This window comes from Meleagris gallopavo, chromosome 2 (genome assembly GCF_000146605.3).
Source record: "Meleagris gallopavo isolate NT-WF06-2002-E0010 breed Aviagen turkey brand Nicholas breeding stock chromosome 2, Turkey_5.1, whole genome shotgun sequence".
NCBI lineage: Eukaryota > Metazoa > Chordata > Aves > Galliformes > Phasianidae > Meleagris > Meleagris gallopavo.
The window spans coordinates 87043602-87059670 of NC_015012.2; the positions used below are offsets into that span (position 1 = coordinate 87043602).

Sequence of the window (16069 nt, forward strand, 5' to 3'; positions counted from 1 at the left end):
TATACTTTCTACTACACTGCTGGCTTGCAAAACTTTTAATGGAACAAGTTTTTCTGGCAGAAGAACACTGATTCTTATCTTTAATGAGCAGCCTCTCTATCATTTTGCTTTGGGAAACAGCTTCCTGGTTGTAAACTGCTTGAGAGTGCTGACAACTTCAAAAGCAGCCGGTAGAGACTTTCTTGCAAAGTTCAGGAAGGATCTCAAAAATGCTGAAGGCTGCGGACAATGTTGCTATGAAGCAGGAGGACTCTGCGAACCGAAATGGAGAAATGACAAGTTGGGATATCAATGACATCAAACTTCCCCAGGTATGTGTCTGCATCTTAGAAATTTACCCAATTCTGATCGATCTTCTCCACTTCAGAATTCTCTCTTTGGTCTCTGCCTCATTGCACTTATGCTCTTTGTCACCCTGAGCTATAGGACAATGTTTTGCTTGAAGGGCTAGAGAATATCCTGTAAAATGGTCTTTCCATCCTTTTCTGGTCCCACTACCTAAAAATCATACCCATGTACTCCATGGAAAACCCATGACACCCCACACCTCAAACCTCATGATGCCTCAAAGCCATCATCAAAGACATCTTTGTATGTGCCAGATTCCTCCTTCCAGGCTCCTTTGCCATCCAGCTTTGTCCTTCATCTTCCAACCCAGCCCTCTTACCTGATCCCGGTCTCTTCTGTGCTGTGTCACTGCTGCTCGCTCAAAGCCTCCATGTCCCAGGCCACCTCCTCCCCCAAGGTCACCTTCACCTGCATTCAGCCTGGAGGCTTCCCCCATAGCTTTCTCTATGCTCTCGAGTGAGGGTGCTCAGCAGTTTTTATCTTCACAGTTCGTGTTTTTACTACTATAATGGCTCTCAGTGGCTGGGAACAGCAATTTTAAGTAAAGTCCTGTTCAGTTCTTATACCTTTGTTATGATCAACCTTTTCCCTCAAAAACCATCAGAGGGTACGCTTCATGTTTTACAGCTTTTATTTTATGTTTACTATGTTGACTGTAGCAATAAAAGAGTTGTGTAATTAGTTATTTGTCTTATTTTATTTTCCACTGAGATGTTTTGTTCTTTTATTGTTCCTTACAGTATTGTCTCTGGGGTTTTTTTTGTTTGCTTTTTCTGGTCATTCACCAGTGTTGAAAATAAAACCTGACCTTTGGTTTTGGACTTCAAAAAATCACTGCGAAAGACTTCCATGGCACTTTTAGGTGAAAAATCCAGAATGAATGAAAGACCTGCAGATGTGCAAATAACCTCACTTTGATTCTGTATTTGCCCTTTTTCCAGTGAGCTGAGCTAAATCAAGCCAGATGACTCAGAATAACGCTGCTTTCATGACCTGAAGGGCAAAGCAGAACAGCATGTGTTATTTTATGTCAGGTACCCCATCTTAGTCCCCTGGAGCAATTCTGCACTAGGCAGAACCCACACGCCAAGCCTCCTAGCCTGCCCTTCCTGGCTCTCTGGGGCTTGTGAGGAGCCTCATTTTTTCTGCCTTCCCCGTGCCATGCTCTCGGCATGAGAGAGCTGCCAACCAACACTGCTGCTGCTGTGCTGGAGTGACCCAGACTTGGAGAAACCCAGCAGAAGGCCATGCTAGGCTCTTACATGAGCCCTCCTTTAGCCTAACATTTTTGTCTCTTTTTTGTCTCTTTTCAGGACGTGAGACAGACAGACTGGTTTCAGGAATGGCCAGATTCCTACGTAAAACATATTTACAGCTCAGAGGATAAAAATGCTCAGAGGCACCACAGTAGCTGGGCAATGAGAAACACCAACAACCACAACTCTCGTATCTTAAAGAAGTCCTGCCTTGGGGTTGTGGTCTGTGGCAACGACTGTTCTACCTTGGATGGCAGGAAGATCTACCTGAGGCCAGCCATATGCGACAAAGCTAGGCAAAAACAGCAGAGTGAGTATGGGCATGGCTGCTCGTTACGTGGCAGCTAATAAATGAAACCACATAAGCCAAATCAAAATGGAGGATACTCTTTGGGTTACCCAGCCATTTCTGTATTCAAATACAACTCTTAGAATACTGCATTTCGCATTTCTTAATATTAGAGGGGGTTGTTTGTTTGCTTGTTTCCTTTTGTGCTCAATAATCCTTAGAAGTTCCTTCCAACTTGTGATATTCTACGATTGTATGTTGTTGTTTTTTTTCTGATGGAAGATGGTTTGAGATTGATTTGCAGCTTTCTCAGGCCCTCTGACCTGAGTGTTGGTTTCATTATTTCATTGGCCTAAGAGTAACTTGCAGAAGTCTTGCGGGAAAGACAGTGCTCATTAACTACAATGGCTGGCAAATAGAGGACAAGTCTTATGAGGAGCGACTGAGGGAGCTGAGATTGTTTAGTCTGGAGAAAAGGAGGCTCAGGGGAGACCTCATTGCACTCTATGACTTCTTGAAGGGAGATTGTGATGAGGAGGGGTTTGGCCTCTTCTCTCAGGACCCAAGGAAATGGCCACAAGTTGTACCAGAGGAATTTTAGGTTGGACATAAGGAAAAACTTTTTCTCCCAGAGAGTGGTCAGGCACTGGAATGGCCTGCCCAGGGAGCTGGTGGAGTCGCCGTCCCTGACAGTGTTCAAGGGGCATCTGGATGAGGAGCTGCAAGATATGGTTTAGTGCTTGTGGTAGCAATGGTGGTGGGAGGACAGTTGGACTAGGTGATCTTGTAGGTTGTTTCCAACCTTACGATTCTATGATAGGCCTCATGGCCACGTTGCCAGAAGCAAGATGGTACAAACAGAGAAAATGAGCTGGAGAATGATCCTTCATTTAGGTATTTCAAGCTCTTTTGTATTCCTCAATAGAGCTACTGTTTTTTGGAACCATTGAACATTTTAGCTAAAGAAAGGTTTTACTGGAGCACTCACTGAGGTCAGAAAGACGTCCTATAGAAAAATCCAACACGAAGCATACCTGACATTCCAGGCACTTTCAAGAACTGAAAGAAAAACGTTAAGACCTTTGAAGGTAAAAGCTCTTAGCTGACCATACTAAACATGGAAATAGTCTTTGCTAGTTATATTTAATAATGAAACAGAATAAATGTAACTATTTGTTTGCTTATATTTATGTTTGATTTTTATTTTTATTTTTATTTCATATTTATTCTCAGTGCAGTTTCTAAGCCCCAACCTAGAAGTGGCAGCCCACCCCTAAGTGAACCATTGTACCAGATGGGATTTACTTGTCTGGCATTACATAGGAAATACTTCCCCCTGTTTTTTCTCCAGGGAAATGCTGTCCAAACTGCAACGGACCCCTGCGGCTCCTTTCCTGCCGAGGCCATGGGGGTTACCCAGTCACCAACTTCTGGAGGCATGAAGGCAAGTTCATATTTTTTCAGGTTGGTATAAAATTACCTTACATTATGCACGTTAAAGATTTCTCTTTTTTATTTTTATTTTTTAATGTATTGATTAAGGAGATTTTCCTGTTCCAACAAATAAAGGTCATGGAATATGTCAACAATGCAGTTGTAAGGTCAAAAATTTTCACAATGAGTGTGCAAGTTCCCAAGCAACCTGAGCTAACTGAGGGCATCCCTGCTGGAGCAGGAGGATGAGTCAGACCCCCAGTGGTCCTTCCCAATCTAAATTACTCTATGCTTCTATAGCTTCACAGCATTTTTTTTTTAGGGTCCCCCAAGAGCCTGTTGATTTTGAAGTATTTTTCCTCATATATAGGAAACAAATAATTATCAAAGAATCAGAAATGCCACTTTATATCAGCCTTGCCGGGAACCTTTGTGTAGACATGATGCTATTCCAAGGGATTATGTATGAAAAACACCATCTCTGCATTATACTCGACCTATACCTGGAAAACAATATATCCAATGTTTAAATAATTGGAACTATTTTTGGAAGCTATAGACCTAGTTTAGTACCATACACATTGCATTGCCTTCTAGTCTTCTGAGTCTTTATAGTTCTCTTTCATTTACATGCAGATTAAATAATATTAAATCTCTGTGGGAGCTAATAGAAATTAATGTTCTGCTAAATACATCTAAGAAGAATGATAACAGCTGCAGGAACAATGTATCCAGCTGACCTTGTGGCTTTGATTGGGTCTCCAGTCTGGGGAGTCTCTTCTGCATGTCAGTGTGGTATAATGCTTCATGATTTAAGGGAATTTCTGCCCTATCACACTTCATCAGTGAAGCAGTCATCTGCTTGTTACTTGAGCCCAAATTAAATGAGTCTTATTAAATACAAAGCATTAAAACAGGCCATGTGTATGTTTTTGGCCTGTGCAAAAAAAATCCTACTCCCTTAAGATTAATAACAAGTCTGTTTCTAAATATCACAATTCCTTTCTCAAGTCCAAAGGGGCTCATGACCATCCACGTCCAGAAACAAAACTAGAAGCAGAAGCAAGGAGATCCATTCAGAAAGCGCACACAGCTTTTTCTCCACCTTCTCCAACACAAATAAGGCTCCAGGAGATCAAGGTAACTTTTATTATCAACAAATTAAATTGCAGGGCAAGGGATCCATGGTGCAAAACTATGAGGAACCTTGTCTTTGGGTGGGAATGGGTTTTATATCTCTACATTTCATTCCCCCATTGCCAGGTACAGAAGGAGCAGGGCTGTCTTGAGTCCGCTGCTGGCATTCCCCAGTCAGAGCCTCTTTGGGCTGGAGGCAGGGCTGGAGGGCTATCACGTCACTATTCACATCATTCTTGGCACGGTTTTTGTCCATATAACTCATGCTTGCAAATAGTTCTTGGCCTCATTTTATTTAATGGCACGTACGTAACTTTTTCCTTCTTTAAAAATGCACAAGTTGCCTTTAGAAAATTTTCCTACAAGTATAAGTGCAGCTCCAGAAATGAGATAACTTATAAACAAACCTGGGAATAAAGTAATTAGGTATTTGTTCAATTCTGTATTGACATCGAAGGAAAATATTAGTAGGTTTTAAATGGATTGAACTTTTAATATGAGAAAATTTAACAAATGAACACAAAAACTGGGACTTTTTTTGATAATAACTGGGCTCATGAGGAATATTTGTGTATGTGTGTGCATACAGAGTATAGTATTTAGTTTCTGAATGCCATAAATACTATGTAGTATTACCTATATTATATCTCTGTTTCATACTGAGTGTGGTATCTGGACAAAACAAAACTGTCATTAGCAGGGCAGATATACAAATCTCTGCCCAAGCAGCGGGGAGTGGAAGCTCTTGTGAAAGACCAGCTAGAGAGGTCCTATAGACCCCTGTGTGCCTGATGGAGTCAGAAGGTAGAGAAGTAAGGCTGCATTTAGTGACTTGCCTTGCAAAGGTTGTGTTACACCCACCTGTACACAGCTCGTCTTTACATGCATTTTGTCTTTTGAAGTGCTGGAGGTGACATATCCTCCCCAGCCCCACATTAAGGACAGTGCTCATACCCCTTCATCAACAGATATAAAAGATAACTGGACAAAATGTAGAAGGACTCCTTAAAATGCGTGAGGGAGGAGGGGAATCCAGAGCTCACAAAGTAGTTTACAAGTCAGCAGAAGTTAAACCCATTTAAATGGAATATGAATTTAAAAGCTGCAGCTATTTCTACTAGTAATATGCAGAAGGACACTAACAAACAGAACTTAGGTGTGATTCTCATGATGACACACTAATTTGGGATGGGACAGTTGGAAAACACACAACAGGCTGACAGTGACCTCTTGACACAGGTGAGTGGGAACAGAGAAAATAAACTTCCATGTTACTATTTAACAAAGACTGAAACAATGATTCTCATAATATTAGTTTAATTCTGTCCTTTTGAGGAAGACACATAAGAAATGAGGAAGATACTTAGGAAATTCTTCATCTAGGAAATGTTATTGAGCCTTGTGGCTTATTTAATTTTATATCTGAGCCTAAATGTCTAAAGAATCTTTGTCCATCTCTTTCTACAACATTGTCCTGTTGTTTTGAGTTCAAATTTTACTAGGAGTAGGAACAGATCACAAATGTCTTCAGTATCTAATTATTTAATAAATACTGAACTATCTAATTAATTAATGGCCTACTTGTCAGCTGGCCTGACTTCGTGAAGTCAGAGTGGAACTTGAAAATAACTCATGATATTCTTGTTTACTATGACCAGTTGTAATACAACAATTTCTCACATGCAATTGGTATTGCTGAAGCTGAGAGGAGTTTCCATAGAATATTTGCCTGTAATGTTTTGAGAAGAAATGAGGAGGGAGAGCCATAGAAAATATATGGGCCCGAAACAGAGCAAGTGATATATAGAATGTTTTCTCTATGGCGTCACCTGATTTTTAGCTGAAGATGTGCTGGTCCTAAATTAGGTCACTGGAATTTCTTCTCATGGTTAGTGGAGAGCAGTTGAAAGGAGCTTTTCTACTTTGGCAGTTAACAAGTCAGAAAATCACTATAATTAAATGGACACAAAGGCAGTATTATAAGGAGCAGAGATCTGTAAGTACTAATCAGAAATGATAGCACAGAATGAGTATTCTGACAGGAATTAAATACTGTAAAATTATAATCCAATAATTAAGGCATTTAAAGAAGTTGCAAAATATCCAGGTAAAAAAATGACTCTGAAGAATAATTCCACTGTGCTGCTCCCTCCTCCAATGAGAGGAGTTTATGGCCAAAAAAAAAAATTAAAGATAATAAAAATAGTCAGTTAACACTTCAAAACAACCATTTAAAAAATAATATTTTGTATATTTTCCAAGCTCCATTGAAATAACTTAAATTCTATGGAATCAAAAGTATTTCAGTGCTTTCATTTTCAGGTGCTCCTTCAGTATATCCTGGTAGCTGTGAATGTGAGATCTAGTGATCCTTTTTGTTTAAAACAGAATTTATCTGAAAACCAGTGAGCCAAGCCCAGAACCATGAGCTCAGAGCCCCTGCTAGATTTGCCCCCAAAACCCCTGGCTCTGCTCTAAAAGGAGGTCCTGCTGCCGTGCCTGTTTATTCCCTGCATTAATTTAATGCCTTTTTTGTATGCACTCACTGCTTTTTGGTTAAAGTTGCTAGTCTGGGCTGTGTTGCAATAATCCTCACCTTGCTTTCCCAAGTCTCTGACAGGTGAGGAGCCCACCCAGAAGTCTTTGCCTTTGCTCCTTTCCGAGCCGGACCAGTGTATGTTACCTGCCAGTTTTGGGGGATGTTTAAGCACAAGCTCCTTGCAGCAGACAACAGGCTGCTGCGTGGAACAGCCGCCATATCCAACGGCAGCCGCGGAGCATGTGGAAGGCCAAGTGCACTCTGCCTATGGTGACTCGTGCACACAGGCCTGGAGCAGCCCCCTGCACATCCCTGGTGTGCTGCCAGTTACAAAGGGAGGCCACAATCCCCTCAGGCCCAGTGTTGGCCCTCTGGGAGAGGAATCCTGCGAGGGAAAAGCTCCTCCAGCCTACAGCCTTCCTCCTCCATCATACCCTCTGCCTCAGCATGGCCCCGGCCTGCAGGGCTCACACCAGCACCACCAGCAGCTCCCAGCGCTCTTCAAGGGAAGCTATGGTGACGCGGAAGAAGGAAGGCGCTGCGTGAACCCCAGCTACTGCAACAACTTGTTTTGTAACCTGTACCCATTACGGTGACTGGGTTAACATTTTCTCTCTCTATGCACCTCCGCCAATGGGCAGCATCTTTGCTTTTAGACATAAGGAAGGGCTTTTATGCCTGCAGAGCTTTCTCTACTTTCTTTCTTTTCCCTCACTACTTTATTAATCTAACAAAGTCATCATCTCTGCTTACGAACTACCCTAGTTGCTACCAGGCAGCTTGGCAGAATTTCATGGCACCAGACCTGTAACTGTACCGCCTGACTTAGTTTCACACATTTATGTACAGAAGGTGCCTCACTGTTTCTTTCAGCCAATTTCTGTTGGTAAGAAGTCGTTCAGCATCCTTTCCTGCATATCACCCTGTGTTTTAACCACTTCTGTAATCTATATTTCAGCAGGAGATATCAGTTCCCTAATCTGTTTAAAAAAGTAGTGTGCCAAAAATGAATTTTCTTGCCTGAATTTAGTGGCCAGCTTTGAGAATTTTGGCAAAAGCTTCTTTACCTTTTCTACTATAATTTAATCTGATTTTCCCAATGTCTTTACTCTCTGGACCATGTCTCAGGGGCCACCATCTAATACCATGCAGCAGAAAGCCCCAGTACATGCCCCCACTGCCATCTCTGCAAGGAAGAGCTGAGGGATGCTAAGTCTGGAGCCATGTCTACGTCTGGTTCCCCCAACTTCCATGGCTTCACATGATACCAGCCCCTGAAGTCAGACACAGTGCTGTAAGTCCTGACCAGCCCTACCTGTGGAGCAAGCCATGCCCAGGCAAAATGAACTTTTTATTGAGATGAGTCTGGGAGGACAGTATTACAAAACCAGTGGCAATAAAAACTTCACAGTACTTCAGACCATGGCATATCTGGTGTCCATCAAAACAGATTTGGTCTTCTCATGGGAACTTACAGCAGCCTTCCAGTACCTGAAGGACTTCTACAGGGAAGTTGGGTAGAGACTTTATATAAGGACATGTAGTGATAGGATGAGGGGAAATGGCTTTGTACTGAAAGAGAGAAGATTTAGACTAGATGTTAGGAAGAAATTCTTTACTGTTAGGGTGGTGAGATGCTGGAACAGATTGCCCAGAGAGGTCACGAATGCCCCGTCCCTGGAAGCACTCAAAGCCAGGCTGGATGGGGCTTTGATCAGTCTGGTCTAGTGGGAGGGAGGTGTCTGTGCCTAGGTCAGAGGGGTTAGAACTAGACAATCTTAAAGGTCCCTTCCAATACAAACAATTCTATGATTCATCTTTTTTTTCTGCTTGTTTTCAACTTTTTAGATTCCATCTTTTTTTGTTTATCACTTGGGAATACATCAGTTATAGGAAAACTGCTCTCACTGTGAAAGATGGAATTTAAAGACATTTACAAGACTGGAACAAATTATATTTATAGAATGTTTCAACATGTTTGTGAAACAAAGGCTGAGTAGTGAATTTTTTATGTGGAAAAAATCTAAATGTGGATCACAAGAGGACAGCCTGTCATACACGAGGGTCAGTTCACCAAACTATGCCAATCCCACGTCAATTCCCAATTCTGTGTGTATTTTATGCTCCTTTGGATCAATGTCTCAAAGAAGAAATGTCAAGGGTATGAACATCCTTCACCTCCAAGACAGTGAAAGGGAAATCGATGAGAGCCATCAGCACAGGTGCTTCAAGAGGTGAGATGCAGGAAGGGCAGGCAGATCCCTTGGGGCTGCATGTCCCATAGCTGACATTCCTCTGTGGCTGCCCAACCGGCCACACCAGCACCAACTCTGCCTGACATATGTCTCGCCTTTCCCCCACATTCCTTACATCATGCAGCTCCTGCTCATGAGCCCATGCACCCAGGCTTTGGGACCGTACCACACTTTGGGGAGACAGCTGGCCCCACTGCTGTATCCCACTGATTTTCCAAGATAAATGTGTTCAAAAGTGCCTTTTGAAAAGGAGGGAAATGAAACACAGGATGACCAGTTGATTTTCCTCGGGTTAAATAATCACAGGCTTGCATGCTGTCAAGGTCAGTTTGACCTTTCCATGTTGTTGCACAGATTTCTGTGCTGGCAGCAGCTCCCTCCTTTTTGGTGCAATCACACGTTGGATCAGTATGGTGCCACATTTATAACCATTTGGCTCAGAATATGAAGACACAAGTCCCAGGTGCGGCCTTTGCAAGAACAACTTTTCACAACATATTTAGAATGCGTGAAAAGAAATGTCTGTATCTCTCTGCTGTAACTCTCTCTTAAACATTTGTAAGGTATTGTGCCCAGCTGTGAGCATTGACAGAAATCAGAGGTGAAAGACAGTACTGGGTACATTTTATCCTGCAATTTGAAGAAAATATCAGGAACACTGAGACAGTTGTACTGGCTTTGTGAATATCACTGCATGGCATGGATGAACTACACTCACTGCTTTCCCAAGGACCCAGCTCTGGAAGCCCTGCCTTCAGTATACTTCGGGAGTAGTCCCAGTGCTTGCTTTTAAGCAGATACTTTGATCCATGACGGCACATCAGAGTCACTGTAGAAAAGTTACTCAGAATCATACACTCAGCCAAGCTATGTCTCACAAAAATATAGTATTGCTAGTGTTTTTGTTTTTCTGTTTTTTTTTTCAGTTTTGGGTAGGTGCTGGGATTTTTGTTTTTGTGGGTTTTTTTAATCAGGCAGAATTTAAAGATGAAATATAGGCATATAATCAGATAAAGATATAAGGCAGCAACCGGACACCTCCAACTTATCTTGAAAATATCATTGTAAGGAAAAGAAATGCTTCTGTATCAATCACACTAACAAGGAAATGGGAATGCCAAAGAGGGATTTGACCTGCACAGTTTCTTTTAGCCTTCTCTAACTTTGCAAGTGAAAAAAGTTACAGTAAGAATGCAATCAGACATTTTTAACCACTGATGCAAAATCTCCTCTTTCTATTGTCAGACTGAGGTTATACTATATGCAAGATAATGGGCTGCTTTCTAAAATACACTCCTAAAAGCTTTCTCTCTGATTTTAAACAAAACAAGTGCAGAGTAAGTTCTGGGGGATACAATCCAAGTAATTTTATCAACGATTTTCTTTCTTCTTGGCCTCTGTGAGGTGTACTACGTGCACTGCATCTGGTACTCACGGAAATTTTGCTCTGCTTCTCTTTGATGTCGTCATTTGAAGCTTTTTAGATAGTTATGACCAAGGAGTTAGAATGAAGCCGCATAATCTTTTACTTTATCGCAAACAAAATGTAGAAGTAGCTCTATGGTGGGACTCAGCAGGCAGGCAGGAAAGGGGGAGGAGGATGAGAAGGTGGTGCAGTCTATTTGAGAGGAAGAAGTGAAGGGAACTCTGATGATATCTGATTATAAATAGAAGCAATCAGCAATCAAAGCAGAGCACGAGTAGGATATTAATGCTGCACATCCAAATACTCTAAACAGTCTGAAACTGGCTCTTGTGCAACATCCTGATTCAACACAGTGCCTCCTTCTCCCAGAGCTTCTGTAGTCCCCAGGCTCCAGGGGGTTTTGTCTTCCTCAGAGTAAATTTCAACACTGCTCACCTTCAGATGCAAGGAAGCATTGCCGTCAGTGCAGGATGACAAGTCTATGAGTCCTGGTAGGATGCTCCCATGGGTCCTGGTGACCATCAAGTTAAACATGAGATATCAATGCATCCACATGGCCAAAAAGGCGATATTCAAAGGCCACGTGGTCAAGTTCCTGGGCCCACTGCTCTGTGTGTCCCTTAAGTACAAGTTGGATCAGGGATGTCAAGAGATCCCTTCCAACTTCAGCCATTCTGTGATTTTAGGAACATTTAGTATCCGATGTAGCTCTTCTAAATCAGGCAGTTGCTGTCTCCTCATTGGGTGCTTGAGTTCTGTGACCTACAGGATGACTTCCTGGATGGCAAGCAGATCCTGAGGCACAGACAGGCCCTTCAGAAAACGGGGCAAGCCAGGAAGGTCTTTGACCAGCTTTTCACACTGAGTTCATTCCTTCTGTTTCGAGTCAGTAAACAAAGCGCTAAAACTGGCTGGGAGGCCTTGTCTCTGGTTATGAGTGTTCTTCATTTGTCAAAATCAGTTATGCCAAGATTTGAACTGCAGCTCTTCACATCATTTGGCAACCGTACCATCAGTGGTGTGACTTAAGTCTTCTGTCATCAAGCATTGCACTATTTGCTCTTCTAAAGACAGTCATAAATAATGCAAAGCACAGTACAAGCGATGTCATCTTTGCTTGCTGCTTTCCGTGCTTGATGGAAACTGTCAGGCAAAAGCCAGAGCCATGAGGCTAGTGAGTAACCATCTCCTTGGTACTTCCACAGGAGATGCTGAATGCTTAGGCCACGCACATGTACTGACAGCAGTGAGGCACAGCTGCCATACATACAGCTGCAACTAAACAAACTTCTGTGGATACTGTAAATACTGTTGTCTTGAAAAGCTGTTTGCCAAACTAGTAGATTTCCTCTGCACAAGTCACAGCAGTGACAGGAAGAGTGTGATATCAAGGAGGACACCCAGCACTTGGCCACTGCCTTCAGGAGAGCAGGGTCTCTGGAGGCAGAGATTTTCCCTCAAGGCCAAGTGAGGAGTATTCTGGTTTTATTTCCATCTTATAGCTCTTTCCTGTAAAAGTAATGCAAACAACAAAGTTCCTCTCGGGTGCCGAGGGACCACTTCAGTGTTTTTAATTGGTTCATCTCTCTGATGACCTATTCAAGTAAGAAGAAAACCTCATTCAGCAACAATAAGCTTCAAGTTTTTCTAGATACTTTTGAACACAATCTGTGGGCATTTGCATGAGAACTGTGTAACTGGTCAAATTTATTTTGAAGTTGGTCAGCAAGTTCAGGAGTTATTAACGAGAACTGTCAGACTAACAGGGAGATGGCTAAATATCAATCTGCATTTACAGGGTTGGGAATCCAAGCAAATCTCTTACCAGTTCACTGAAGAGTAAATGCAGCAGAGACAATGCTGCTACTACAAGAGGCTGTCACTGTCCAGATAAACTATGTAACATGGTCTTTTTTCCAACAAATTAGTCCCTCCATTTCCATGATGACTATAGCCTTTCCAACTCCTATTCTATTTTAGTGCTGTTGATAGCTAAGCACAGACAGCAAGGGAGCAAAAAAACCTGTAAGTGAAATCCTTGCTCAGGTTGTTTTCCAGAAACACTACCATCCCAGCACTGCAAATGGCAAAGTGGCATTAGAAGCGAGAGTCAGTAGAGGTAGTTTTTCTGAGAAACTCTATCAAGGAAATGAATGTAATTTTTAAGCCAAAGTTGTGATCCAGAAAGTCCTGATTTACTTTATCCTAACAATGCAGGCTCTTTGCTCATAGTAGGAACAGAGCTGTAGGAATTTGAAACTACCACCACCAAACTCACTGTTCCTGCACACAATCAGCAGCAGCTGCATAACCAAGTTTAACTCTCCTTCAGATTCCAAGACAAAAGTTATTTTGTGTCTGGATCTTGTCTACTAGAAGAGTCAAGCCTGCTCCCAGCCCTAGGCTTCTGGAAAGCTCTGGAGCATAACAAGAGAAAGCTGAGCTCACACACATCTTCCTGAAGGTCAATATCATCTCTGTCTGCAAAATGGGTGGCTTGGGCACCGCCCTGAATGTATCTGTAACACAAAGGCTTCTAGAAAAAAAAAAAAAAAAAAGGGTAATCGGAATTACTGCTACTGCACAGCTCAGAGATCACACACTGATCAGCAGTGCATCCCATTGTGATTGCTTTGCTCCAGTGAGGGATGGTAGAAACATGCTGTGATCCACAATCCAATTTGGGTCTCACACCTTTCTAAATTAGAGTCCCTGGAAAGGAAAGAAGAAAAACTTGATTTGGGGCTTTGCAGATACCCAGATAGATATTCACCTTATTGTCAGGTTGCTTTTTGCTGTAGTTTTTCAGGTTCTACAGACCTTGGTTTTTTTATGTGAAATGTTTAAAAAGACACAGTCCTTAGTGAGGGAGGAGGTTCCACATGGAACTGCTGGCAACTGCTTTGGTGGCTGCTACAGAAGTTATCACTCCTCCCCTCCTCCCCCCCCCCCACTTAAGCTCTTTCCACTTCATTGCCACTGGGAAGTGCAGCTGACTTTAATATCTGCACGTTTATTTTCCCCAGACTTTACTTTCCAGATCACCATCTGTCTAGACACTGTCAATTACTGATGCATGAACTCAAGGTGAGTTTAAAGGTACTCAATATTTTCTTCCCCCTGTAATTAAATTTCCAGGCAGTACTGACTGAACCAACCCACTGTATTCATATTTGTCATTTCAGTCAGACATCGCATTATCCACAACAAATGAAAGACCTTTACGTTGACTTTTACTGAAAATGAACTGCAGAAGTTTTGGGAAATACCCTGAATTTCAGAGGCCTTCTGGAACGTTTCATAACAGGAGCTGTCTTTGCCTTAGGTATCTCCCACCTAAAAAAATATTAAATTGGGGTAAGAAGTATCCACTGACATGAGCTGTGCATTAATGCCACATTACATACTGCTGAGAAAAAATGGAAAAGCATTTGAGGAACAATCAGACCAACGATACCCATCCCTATACTAACCCGTACAAGGAACGATTCCGCTTTACAGGAAAAAAAATCATTTGCATTCAGCTTCAATACAGTTTTCACTAAGTATCTCCTGGTGCAGTCAGACCCTCCTGCACATTACTTACCAAGCACAGGTCAGCAGCCCCCAGAGGTGCAGAGGCAGCTCTGCAGGCACTCCTGCAGACAGCAGGTGGCCCAGGACTGACCGTTCAGCCTGCACATCACAACATAGTGCTGAAGAGATTAAGTTCTGTCTATAGTTTGATCTCTGACACTGCTGCTCTAGAAGTTGTCGTAGCCACTCGCATAGGTCAGATAAGAAAATAACCTAAAACCCAGTGTATGAAAACAGTAACTGATAATTACTTTCATATTGTTTCTCAAATTTCCCTCATATTATGCAGAGATTTGTGCCTTTTCCTATACAGTGAGGCCCTGAATCCCACCACTCCCAAGCTGTCTGTTCCCTGTTCTTTGAAACCAGTCACTTTATTTGCGTGACCACAGTTGAAGTTAGTCAGGAGGCAAGGATACTGGATTTTAGGGATAAGATGAGAAAGAGGTCCAGTATTTTGTATTTGTTTTTTAATAACTGCAACTGCTAGCTGTATCAGAGATGCTAGCACCTCTGTAAACATACATTAATAGGCAAGTAAACCTAGTTTCTTAACAATGGAGGAAGGAGCTTCCTGCATTCCTCTGGCAGTGAGACAGCCCACAGCATCACCTTTAAAAATGTTCTTCTAGTGGCTGTGTTCTCTACAGCATTCCATTTTTCATTGCATCAGGATGTTCCCATTTAGCATGTTGGATGCCTTGGATCTCATTTGGAAGCTGTTCTCCTGGTGTCTGGGAAGCAAACTTGGGCCTTAAAATTCCACTCAGATTCAGACACTTAGAAGCCCATTGAAGAGCAAGCTTTCCTGTTTCCCGTTCCATTGTTTTATCATGGGCATCTGACTGGCAGGAACTTAAGGAGCTGAATGCCCAGTGGGCTAAACCTACAGCTTGATGCATTTTTTGTTTTCCCTGGAATGTTCTCAACTTCTGAAGAAGCTATAAGGGAAAATAAATATAAATATTATTCAGCACAAATGGAAACTCTCAACTGCGGTATGCCACCTAATGGCAAAACAGCATCATTCTCCTGCACGTGTAGTAGTAAATACGTATTAGAAAGCTGCATCCCAAAGCTTAGCTTTGTTACTAAGCTTCAACAACCCGCAGAGTACCACTGCTCTGGGGGCAAGAAAACAACAACAACAACAACAACAACAAAAAACCATAAGAAAATTCCTTTGCAAAAACAAACAAAATCAGGCAGAATTTTCATTCATTCAGAGAAAGAACGTGCGAAGAAATGTCTACTTACCTTGGCTTTCCACACTGAAGTGATTTAATTTGATGGGATTCACAAGTCTTAATTCTCTTAGTGCTGCAACTTACCCAGCTACTCATCACAGAACATTCTAATGCTAAGTTAGCAGACGTGCTACATAGTCAGAAAACACCAGAATACATGCAGTTGGTGAAATAGGCTGTCAGTCCTGAGATACGTAGAAACATTATCTTAGCTGCATTTCATGTCTTTTGTCTACCTATACACCCAGGGTGTGCGATTCACAAAAACAACACTATTGCAACTTCACAGTCTGTTTTTTACTGCCTTGAACAATGGTCACACAGCAGTATCTGGACCCCTTAAGTGGGATACATCACCGGAGCTCAAATATGTTTTAGTTAAGGGAAAGTGCCATTTTATGCATCTCCAAAGTTTCCATTCAGTAACAGACTCTAGCTTCTTTTCCAAATCCAACGCCATCAAGGCCTTGTGGTTTTAAACACTATTTTAAGAACTCAGGAGATAAACTCTGGGGAAAAAAATAGACGTAGGGCAAAGCGTTAACTGGTTCTTTCAAGCAAA

General features: G+C 42.1%; 1 protein-coding gene across 1 annotated transcript; it reads left to right on the top strand.

Annotated features, from left to right (window-relative positions):
* GCM1 (glial cells missing transcription factor 1) lies at window positions 1–8609 on the top strand. Its single transcript, XM_031552590.1, has 5 exons — window positions 1–311; window positions 1662–1914; window positions 3245–3357; window positions 4339–4467; window positions 7075–8609. Exons 1-5 carry the CDS (start codon window positions 210–212, stop codon window positions 7597–7599), a joined length of 1122 nt encoding a protein of 373 aa, XP_031408450.1. The 5' UTR covers window positions 1–209; the 3' UTR covers window positions 7600–8609.
* Window positions 8610–16069: the final 7460 nt, after the last annotated feature.

What these genes read in the sequence shown, in the direction of transcription:
- GCM1 (XM_031552590.1), top strand. Translation starts at nt 210, where the DNA reads ATGCTGAAGGCTGCGGACAATGTTGCTATGAAGCAGGAGGACTCTGCG. An exon ending in ATGACATCAAACTTCCCCAG is followed by an intron (nt 312 to 1,661) that starts GTATGTGTCTGC and finishes GTCTCTTTTCAG; the next exon opens with GACGTGAGACAGACAGACTG. An exon ending in AGCTAGGCAAAAACAGCAGA is followed by an intron (nt 1,915 to 3,244) that starts GTGAGTATGGGC and finishes TTTTTTCTCCAG; the next exon opens with GGAAATGCTGTCCAAACTGC.